The sequence below is a fragment of the Silene latifolia genome, chromosome 3 (assembly GCF_048544455.1).
Source record: "Silene latifolia isolate original U9 population chromosome 3, ASM4854445v1, whole genome shotgun sequence".
Lineage (NCBI taxonomy): Eukaryota > Viridiplantae > Streptophyta > Magnoliopsida > Caryophyllales > Caryophyllaceae > Silene > Silene latifolia.
In genome coordinates, this window is record NC_133528.1 from 34,218,244 (window position 1) to 34,229,839 (window position 11,596).

General features: G+C 37.2%; 1 protein-coding gene across 1 annotated transcript; it reads right to left on the reverse strand.

Annotated features, from left to right (window-relative positions):
- Positions 1-1,734: 1,734 nt before the first annotated feature.
- On the reverse strand, positions 1,735-7,622 carry LOC141647538 (F-box/LRR-repeat protein 3). Its single transcript, XM_074455754.1, has 8 exons — positions 6,656-7,622; positions 5,471-5,596; positions 4,957-5,061; positions 4,474-4,867; positions 4,153-4,282; positions 3,283-3,577; positions 2,747-2,998; positions 1,735-2,448 (listed from the first exon to the last, which is right to left on the reverse strand). Exons 1-8 carry the CDS (start codon positions 7,334-7,336, stop codon positions 2,386-2,388), a joined length of 2,046 nt encoding a protein of 681 aa, XP_074311855.1. The 5' UTR covers positions 7,337-7,622; the 3' UTR covers positions 1,735-2,385.
- Between the last annotated feature and the right edge of the window lie 3,974 nt (positions 7,623-11,596).

Genomic DNA, 11,596 nt, shown 5'->3' on the forward strand with positions numbered 1-11,596 from the left:
GTTAACAAACAATTTGTTAATTTTGCAAATTCCATGGAATACAATTCATGTGTATTAGGTTTTAGAAGGAATAACCAAACAACTCCTTAGTCATGTACAAGTAACTAATACTTCGTTCATCCCAATCATTTGATTCATGCGTCTCTCACAAAAAAAAAACAGTAAATAAGTGAATGAGACGGAACGAGTATTGCTCTAGAAAGCCTACAAGGGTGGAGTTGATTGATTAAAACTTAGGTAAGACGCCAAGAGTCATAGGTTCAAGCCCATTTAAGAGCAATATTTGACTCTAAGATAGTTATCTGACAGCTGGAAGCATTATAATCTTAATCTGGATCTCTCATTTTGTGGGGTATATTTTCTGAGAGTTGAGGCTATGTTAGTGTTTAAGACTTCAGGCATGTTACACCCTCCGTCTCAATTAAATGTTTGTGTATACTTTATACACAAGCACCAAGGTATAAAGAGAGGGAAATAGCTTTTAATATTCTTAAAAAATAAAGTAGAGAGTAAAACATACCCAAAAAAAAAGTGTAAACTATTAACTGAAACACCCAAAAAAGTAAAAGTGTGAACTATTGACCAGGACGAGTGGAGTCTTTTGGGGAAAAAACGTTCCCTTGTCATAAACAACAACATCAGAGTCTTAGAACGAAAAAAATACTGCTCCTGAATTCATTCTTGTATCGTATTAAGTTAATGTATTTGATTCTTTAATAGGTGAAGTTAGGGTTGTAAATGATCTAAGCTGACTGGTAGAGCCCTCAAAATCAGCTCGGTCAAAACTCGGCTCAAAACCGGTCAAAATTGATTCTGAGCCGATTTTGAGCCGAGGTGGACCCAATCCGAGCCGATTCCGAGCTTAGTAGAGCTCGGAATCAGAAGCTCGACTAAACTCGTTTTATATTTTATTATTATTTAATTTTGGCAATTTACAATTATTTTTGTTCTTACTAAAATGTTATTTGATCAACTATGATTATATTTTTGTTATGTTTGATAAGTATTTTATATTTGCATTTTTCTTTAAATATATTTATTTTTAATTTGATTTAAAAGTTAAAGAAAGTAAAGAAAATAATGATTCAACCGAGCTTGAGCCTAATCCGAACTGATTCTGAGCTTTAATTTTTTAACCTCGGAAAATTCTGAGCCGATTCAGAGCTCAAGCTAAAGTTTCCGAGCCGATTCCAATCTCACCCAAGCTCGAGCTCAAATCGGTTTGGGTGCACCCTTGGTGCCGCACATGTTCGAATATCTCGTTGACTCTTTGGGTAGGCTTGCAACCAATTAGGAGGCTGAAACGACAATCCGAAAAAATTGGAGCGACATGGATGTCATAATTCTTTTTGCAATACAATTGTGCTCAGATGACAACCCTCCTTGTCCTCTCCTTTCGCCATTTCCAAGTGATCACTACAAATCAGTACTAAACTACTTTCGGTTCATAGCAGAATTTAGATTAACCGATTACGTAGTACTCTACTGTATTACTTACGAAACGGGAACGAACTACTCTGTATAAACAGTAAACTTCGGGGATGTGGGGAAGGAGGGCATGGGTCAACCACTCACCCTGTTGGTCTGGCATTCTAGCACGATCAAGAGCAATTGAAGCGAATGGGATGGTGGAAGAAGTGTTCCAAGAGATCGAAAATATAAAAAAGAGTACACTAAATGGGCATTGGGAGTTCTAGGATTTACTCGGAGTTTATAGTGCCACGGTGCTTTAAAGTGATCTCTAGTCTTCAAAGCTCGTAAGCCAAAAATGTTCAAATTATTACTCAGTGCTTTACAATAATGTACAGTAAATAAATACTCTCTATGTATTACACTCAACACTCCTCTTGTTACATAAATCAGAACATCTAGTCCGGCGTAAATGAATAATACACAGTCAACAGGACACATACATCTGTTATTAGTACTTATTACAGCCTCGTTGAAATTCAGTAGCTTGTTTCCCCAATGGTTCATCCAACAAGTCATCGGTACTTATAAAGAAGTAACTCGAAGTCGAATCATCACCAAACCCCCCTAGTTATGCCTGCGCATCAGGCCCACATCAGAAGCGACTGACCATACACGAGCCGAGTCAGTCAATATTAGTACTCCCTCTGATTCTACCAATATTTCACACGTTTTCTTGCACAAATAGAAAATCTTTTCAGGTGCTCAATTTGGCAACCTAAACTAGTCACACCATCGGTCTATCACCCCTCAGAAAGTTTGATTCTTACGCACCCATCCATGGAAAATATGAACTGGTGGGGTCCGTGGAAAAAGCACTTTGATACCTTTCAAAGGTCTTTCGTCCTCGACCATTCTATGATGATGATTCCCTTAACAAATAAGACAAGTAGACAAGCCATCTATGAGCCCACCTTAGGGTTCATTGTTAATTTCTGCAAGTTGCATTTTCCAACACTTGGAGTCTTCTAGCTCATCCTGCCACATTACAAAAGAGAATCAGCACCTTCCTGAAACAGAGTTACTCGGTAACAGTCTCCCGTCTCCTGTCTAAGGCATGATCAGAGGATCGGATGTACACAAACTTTTCCTAGGTATTAAAAATCAAAAGCCTAGGTTTAGATAAACCAAAATAAAATTCTCTCCTTTGAAAAACACTACCTCAGGTTTCATATCGTAGGAAAAATTGTACTCCGTATTAGTCATACACTATATGAAGTTATCTGAAAACTACAGGCGATTACAATCGCAATTAGGCAGGCGTAAGAAAGTATACCTGAAACACTTTCTCCCTCCAATGGAAAACACAACCACGGGTTTCGAGATGTTCAAACAGTGGTTGGGGAAGCAGCGATCTCAAGGAAGAGTGAAGCTTGACTTTGGTCAACCCTCCACAGGCCAGTAGAGCGCCTGCTAGCCCTCTTGGGCTCAGCCCTTTCAAGTGTAAAATGGTCATGCTTTGAAGGCAGCTTATGCTAGCTAGTGACAGCAAGCCGACATCTGTGACCGATGTATATGACAGATTTATCTACAGAGAATAAACACACACAAAATGACGACCATCAGTCATTTATATATTCCATCAATTCTCAAAAGACACGGTCTCACACAGCATTTACTGTGAGACAGCTCTACCAACTAATTACCCATTAGTACACTCTATACAACCCTTACTAATAAGGTGTCTAAAGACGGTCTCTCAGAAAACGAACTCTTTATATTCAGAGCCAACTATTGCACTATGATAGCAATTGAGAAGGAAAAAAAAATTGGGTTCTGAAAAATGAATAACAAATTCAGTAGAAGACTTACTGCTCTAAGATTCTGAGAGAAGTGAGCAAGCGGTATGATTCCAAAATCATTGATATTGTAGCATTTCTTTATATCTAACTTCTTGAGTTGCTTGCACCCAACAGCTATTGCTGCGATTCCTAGAGATGATATAAGAGGACACCCTCGGCATTCTAATGTGTTCAGATTTGAGCACTTCGATAGGGATATGAGGGAACCATCTGTGATGTCTTGGCAATATGATACATTAATCATTTCTAAGGCAGGACACCCATGAGCAATGGCCTGAATGCCTGAATCGGTGATCTCCATTGACCTGGCGATAGAATGACAGCACAATGTGAGGGGATAGACACACTCACAGAAGTCACAGACTCACAGTTAATTGAAAGTTGAAAGTGGAGGCATGACAATGCTAATAGACTGTTGTTCGAGTTCTCTAACAAGCTACACCAGCACAAATAAAAAGAATCTTGGCAATTTTATCAGTAATAGTCCCATATTTTAACCAACCTTAGTAAGTTTAAAAAATGCCCCACACTAGTATAATAGAGTGAAAGAGTCTAATTACTACATAACTAGTTTGGATGGCTGTTTCTTCTCTAAGAAGTGTTTTTAGGTCTGAAGTTTTCAGTTATCACTCCAGAGCCTAGAATGAAATCAAATTTGTTTTACTTATTATTTTTTCCCTTGTTCATGAATTATAAAAGAGCAATCTTTGCCAAAAAAAACAATACCTGATGTCTAAATAACGATGACAATTCGATTGCAAATGAATTTACTAGATGGTTTCACATTGTTACTTCTAACAACCACAAGGTCGTTCAACTACAAGGAGCCAGGGATTGTTGACTTAAACAATTATGTAACTGCACTACAAAATACACAAACCTGTATAAATCAAGTTCCACGAGCTTTGAGCAATGATTGCCTATGTGGGACAACCCTTTGTCAGTTATGTTCAAGCAAATTCCGAGCTTCAAGGTGGATATTTTGGAGCACTTGGAGATGGCCTTTAAGCCTGCAAAGATAAAGCCATAGCAAGAGTTCAATGCATTTGTACGGCATCAGACTTGTATGAGCAGTTTCACAAGTGAGACCAATAATCCATATCCTTATTTGTTCCTCACTTAATTACGAGGTTAATGAGTAAGACAGTCTTATAAAAGTTTTTTTGTTAACATAAAACACAATGAGGGGCAACCATCTAACCTTCATCATCAATCTCATTATCAGTAAGATCAAGCTCCTCCAAAAGATGGCATCTTCGGCCAATGAGAACAAATGCTTCCCTTGGAACTAAAGTACAGGACTCCATCTTAAGTGACGTGAGAGAGGTGCATGAATTTGCCACATGGGCAATCGAGATATAAGTAATCTTCCGACAACAGGTGATATCAAGTTTTTCAAGCTCCATATGTTTCCTAACAATGGAAGACAAGCCATCATCGGTGACACCAGCGCATTTACTAAGGCTAAGCTCCCGTAATGAGACACATCCGTCCCCAATGGCTTGAAGGCCTGAACATGTTACTGCACAGCCATCTAGCTTGATAGACTGTAGTTTGGACAGCTTTTGCAAACTACGAGCAAGATCAATGGTGATCTGAAAACAGGGGGCATGATCAGTAAAATTGGCAACTTTTGAGACTATTTAAAATGCTAATAAAGAAAAGAGATATTCAAAAGCCTCACCGAAGAACCATAGGCTAATGTTAATTGCTGTAGACAGCCAATCCCATTTGTTAATGAAGACAAGCCCACATGACTAACGTTTTGAATACTTGACATGTCAAGAATCTGCAAGAGTTATAGCAAACAAAATAATTAGGTGAAGTATGATCCAACTTTGAGACAGCCGTCTAAAAATCACCACTACCTCACAGGCTCATATATACAATTTCCTTAATATATCCATAATTGTCAGTGATTAGTACGACAAGTGTGAGACCAACCTAAATCCATATCATTCCCTCCTTAATTATAGGGTTAGTGGTTTGGCTTCACGCGTAAGTCGTAACACCATCTCCTACAAGTGTTTGTTTTATTCTCTAGGTGATATTGATTACCAAAAGATTCATGTCTATCCAATCCAAAAGCGTGTCTAGTTTGGTTGATATCTTGTCTAAAGTGTAGAATGCTGAATGCCCACTGTGTAACTCAGGAATAGGCATATTAACAACAATACAATAAAAAGCCTTCAAACTACCTTCAATGACTTGGATTCTTGCTTGAGAGTAGCTAGGCTATCGTCATCAATTCCGAAGCATCCTTCTAGAACCAACTCCTCAAGACACTGCAGCTTCAAGATGGCTGGTAAACATTTGCTCGTAATCTGCATCAACCACAACCAGTAAAGTCAGGTTGAAATTCTGTCTAGATTCATTGCTTCTTTGCGCACCAATTTTAGATGACTCCAGTAACGTGAACTTGGAAAATTATTGTCAATATCACCTTATTATTCCAGATAACTTTATTAAAAGCTATATATATCCTCCACATAAAATCGGAGAATAAAAACTTCAACTCCTTAGTATTCATATTTCTTAGTAAAGATTTGCGTAAAGAATATGCTTCAGCAGAATATGAGCAGACATACAAAAGACAGAAATCTAATGAAACTTGGTTTTGAAAAAAATGGAAGACACCCATACGACACACGTCCACATCCCTCCAATGGTAAAATTCGCCAAGCGATGAAATCCACAATTCGTGTCCCAAAAGAACAATTTTTACATCCAAAACATTTCCGACCGCTTTTGACAATTGTTAGCGAGGAAATCAACATAGGCAAGCAATAAAAAATGAAACAAAGTTTAACCAACTTCAATTTCATTAAGCAAAGATCAATACGGAGTACATGACAATTATGACAATGATTAACAACCTAAACACACAACATTTTCATGACATACAGTTTTTTTTTCCAGGGAAACTGTTCGCGCTCAAGCCGTATAGGACATTATTGTGAAACAAATTAAATGATGATCTTGTTAAATATGATGATTCAATTTGCGATTTCCAATCAAAAAGCTCAAAATTTACCAAATAAATCACAAAAAAACTACTTGATCTTTTTTTTTGACACTACTTGATCATTTCTACACGTTTACTTTTACCGTTTGGAACAACTTGCACGTAAAAAAGATGAACAATTTTCACATATCTAAAACAGAAAGCTAAACAAATACTGCCTTCGTACCAATTTTATTGTCCCGGATCCCATTTCTAAATTTAGTAAGGAAAAAAGAGCGAACCTCCAGTATCATCCCCGATTAACAGTCACTCGGTCACTCCCTCCGTTTAAATATAATCGTCGGGACAAAAAAAATGAAATGGAGGGTCTAACGGATACACCCAAATAAGAAAAACGTAAAGAGATGACGGGGAATACCGGCAAGTAAGAAAGATCCAAGCTCCGTAAATCCTTACACTTAACAGCAACCAACCCAACACCTAAATCCCCAACACCCAAACACCATTTTAAGCTGACCACCTTCAACTTAGTACATCCCACAGCAATACACCCAATCCCAATATCAGTCATCAATTTACACCTCCCAAGCCACAACCTTTCCAAATTCCTCGCTTCCGCAATCGTCGCAGCCGCCGCATCTCTCAGCTCCGTCGCATTAGACAAATCCAACCCGGTCAGCCCTCGACACCCGCGCACCAGCGCAGCCAGTCCTGCTGCGGTGAAATGCCGCGACCGGGAGAGGTCGACGAAGCGGAGCGTGTCGGCGCAGGCTGCGCCGGCGATGAGGGAAAGAGAGTGGTCTGTGATGCGCGGGCATAGGGTTAGGTCTAAGGTTGCGGGTTGGGTGTACCGGGTTAGTGTTGAAGGTAAATGGGTTGAGTTTAACGGTTTTAAGGTTTTACGGTGGCTTGATTCGAGAGTGTAGAAGGATTTGCAGGTTAAAGAGAAGGACTTTAGAGATGGTGGGTTTGGTGTTAGAAGGTCTAGGATTGTGTAGATTAGTTCTGGACTTAGTTTGTCGAAGTTTGAAATGGAAGAAGCCATTAATGGTGGTGTTTTCTGTTTTTTCGGTTTTTGGGCTGTTTCGAATCTCGCCATTTTACGAGATTTATTTGGAAGGGAGGTCGAATGTACGCGGTCTTTGAAATCGGAGTTAGATAGTTGGTGTTGTGATGAGGGTAATGGGTTGTGTAAGGAAATTGAGGTTGTAAGGGGAATGATTTGTGATTGGGAAAAGGGAGGATGTGAGGATAGGTTGGGGAGTTGGAGGAGGAGGAAGTGAAGAAGAAGATTGGGGAGGGGTGGGATTACTGTTTTACCCTTTTTCTGCTTTTTTAAAAAGTTAGGTCCGATTCTTTGGTCTCCTTGTTTTCTGGACAAGATTGCCCCCTTTGATTTTTTTAAGATAACAAAGAATAATACTCTCTCCTATTCTATATGATCTTTCACATCAGTTTTGGATTAATATTTAGTGAAATGGTAATATGTGGAGGAAAATAAGGAATGTGGAAGATCTTTGTAAATTTTCCGATTTAGGAAATGCGGAAGGTGTTAGTGAATAGGAGGGAGTATACTATAAGGTTATGTTTGGTAACATTTTCTGTTTCTCAGGATGTAGGGCTTGCGCGGCCGCTTATATTTTTACTAGACTTAGCTTTGTTATCGCTAAGGGAGTGGGGGCTAGATTGTATCTCGGCTGCCCATTAATTTCTGGTAAAAAATTTGATTATTTTTAATACAAGTTCCGTTTATAATAAGAAAAAAATAATAATAATAGTTAAGTTAAATAAAATAAAATAAATTAAAATTAAGTTAATTTAAGTTCGACTCATATAAGTTCAGTTCAGAAAAGTTCAGATCTTATAAATTCGGTTCAGATCTTATAAGTTTAGTTCAGTTCAGATCCTATAAGTTCAGTTCAGTTCAGATCCTATAAGTTCAGTTCAGTTCAGATCCTATAAGTTCAGTTCAGTTCAAATTCTATAAGTTCAGATCAGATCCTATAAGTTCAGTTCAGTTCAGTTCAGATTAGATTCGTTTCAGTCCAAACGAACAGGGCCAAAGAATAATACTCACTCCTATTTTATATGATCTTTCACATTAGTTTTGGATCAATATTTAATGTGGAGGGAAATGAAAGTAGGAGAGATAATGTAGGGTTACATGTAATATTAACCACAAATGATAGACAAATAAGGAAAATGGAAGATCTTTGTGAATTTTCCGATTTAGAAAATGCGGAAGATGTTAGTGAATAGGAGGGAGTATACTATAAGGTTATGTTTGGTAGAATTAGTTGAAAATTGAAAAGTTAACTGAAATTTAAAAACATAGTCGAAAATTAGAAGTTGATAAGATAACTAGTTATATAATTATATAAAAAAATGTTTGGTGAAATGATGTAAAATGATATATTAATTATTTAATACTCCCTATTATTTCATATGATGTTCCCCTTACTCTAATATATGTGAGAAGTATTTTATTGAAAGAAGAACATCATATGAAATAGGAGGGAGTATTATATATTGAAGGGTAAAAAGGGAAAATAAAATAGAATGAAGTACCTGATTTCTCAAATGCTAACCTAGGTAACATTTCATTTTAGGTAATTTGTTTGATTAAATAAGTTAATTGTGAAACAGCAAAACAAATAGGGTAGCTGAAAGCCTGAAATTTTGGTAAAACAAACTACTTTGATCAGATAAGCTACCAAAAATGTCTTGTCAAACAAAGCCTAATAAGAGGTCGTATATTATAAAATCGCAGTTATTTAAGACGGAGATATCCGTTTTATAGTTACAACAAAATAAGTAATAATCCTCTATTTGTTTTTCCAAAATTTATTTCAAATAAATTGCCTATAACAACCCGACGCGCCTCCGCCGTAACACAACCCCAATATTATGGGACGTGTGCCTTTGGTCCTATTATTTGTTCTCACTTAAGCCCAAAAGTATAAGGCCTTATTACTAAGTGGTGGGTGGAAGCCCTTATAAACATATCACAATCCTCATATTTTCCCGATGTGGACAACTCAATCTCATAACCTCACGAGATGTTACAAACTCCCCCACTTAAATAACACAACGTCCTCGTTGTGCCCGGAAGCTGACCGCAGCCAAGCCCAGAATCCTCCCCCGCTAGGTGGGTGACCCGGGTACTCATGATCACAGGCTCACCACACGGTCGCAGGGTTGCTCTGATATCATTTATAACAACCCGATGCGCCACCGTCGTAACACAACCCCAATAAGATGAGACGTGTACCTTTAGGCCTATTATTTATCCTTACTTAAGTCCAAAAGTATAAGGTCTTGCTAAGTGGTGGGTGGAAGCCATTATAAACATATCACAATCCTCATATTTTCCCGATGTGGGACAACTCAATCTCATAACCTCACGGGATGTTATATTGTCCTCTTTCAAAATCTGGTATTGCTAAATAAGTGGACTATCAGTTTTATTCTTAATCTTTTAATGTCACTTTTTCTATCAAAATGACTTTGTCTCAATTCTTTTAAATTAAAGAGGTAGAGTAGTAATTTTACACCAATTTCTTAAATATTTTCAAAATAAAAAGCAAAACAATAATAGTGGAATAAAAGGAGTATCTATTTACATCAGGGGTGAGCAAAACCTGATAACTGATACGGTTTTGGAAGCCATATCGGATATCCGGTTTTTTAAATCTCATTTTTTAGTATCCTTATCCGATACGGTTTTTTCGTATATACGGAAACCATATATCCGGTTTTTCTGTATATCCGAAACCGTATATCCGGTATCCGGTTTCAGCCTCACTTTATGTAATTTAATATATATTTTTCCCGTTTCTATATGTGATTGTTGGTTTTTTAATTAACTTAAAAGTGTTTTAAAAAGTTATAAAAGTAAATAACTTATAAAGTTTAATACTAATAACATTAATCACCAACATATTGGATAATTTGTAATTCATGTATATATTTTAATATTTTATTCTAGAAAAAAAGTAACCGTATCGGATACCGTATATCCGTTTTCATTTTTTGTCGATCCTTATCCGATACGTTTTTTAAAGAACCGTATCAGATATCCGGAAATTCGTATCGGATATCCGAAAATCGATATAATTAAATTTGTATAGCGTATCGGATACATATAATAAAACTGTATCATATAACTTTGCTCAGTCCTAATTTACTAGATGAAGGGAAAGGAATAAGTTAATACATGAATTAAAACAATGAGTTAATTTATAATTTATACTCGTATTATTTTAATTCCTACACTAGAATCACATAAATTCAATTAATATATTTGGTCGATGTAGTGTTCTTTTTCCCATGAATTTATAGAACCTAAACTAAAATGAAACTAAGTCTAAAAGAATAGAGTTAGTTTCATGTAGACTTAGCAAAATTGACCCGACCTTACCCCAACGCTACTCAATACCCAAACTCAAGACCCGAATTTGACCTAAATCCGAATTGACCTGACTCAGTATAATTCAATCCGAATGTTTATTTATTCCAAACTAATTATTATCCACAAATAACTTGATAATAGTTGACACGAAAATAACCCGAACCCGAAATGACCCGATCCGACCCGATGTCTACAGATTCAAAATGATCTGATCCAAAATTAGTCGACCCGAATCCGATTCAATGTAAAGTCGGCAATATAAAGTACAAAGCGTCTTGCTTGGACACTATCCGTCATAAGTTAAAGACGAATTGTGTCCACCTCACAAGACAAGTGGGGGCAGTGGTAGAGCTAGGGGGCTAGCAGGGCGCTCGTCCCTCTCGCGGATGAAATTTTCGGAATTTTTAGTTAAAATTTTCGAAATTTTGTCGAGTGTACCTTATATCATTACTACTTCGCCCCCTAAAAATTTTCGCCCCCTAAACTTGAATCCTGGTTACGCCACTGTGGGGGTAAATAGAGTACCTCATGGATAGTGCCATTTACATATTGTGATTTGTAAGAGGAACACTACCCGTCTCGAGCTTGTGACGGATATTGTCCGTGTTCAATGAAAATTTGTGTATACAATAAGTACTGTAGGACTAATTTCACGTAAATTCTCATACATTTTTATTTAATATAATGGATATAAACGAGTAAATCTTATAAAAAAATTCTTATAGTCCTATATGCTTTTGTGGTGGGAGCAATTTTTTTTTTTAGTTGGAATATTTGACAATAAAGAAGGGCAAAGTGGAGAATTAAAGTGGGAGAAGGGGGCCGTACGGGTGAAGGACAAAGAAGGACGGCAAGAAATAAGTGGAGATGAAAAGAGCAGTATGAATTATTCATGTGGGCCCACATGAAATTAAACAACTGGACCGGTCGTTATTGGGGGTAGAAGTT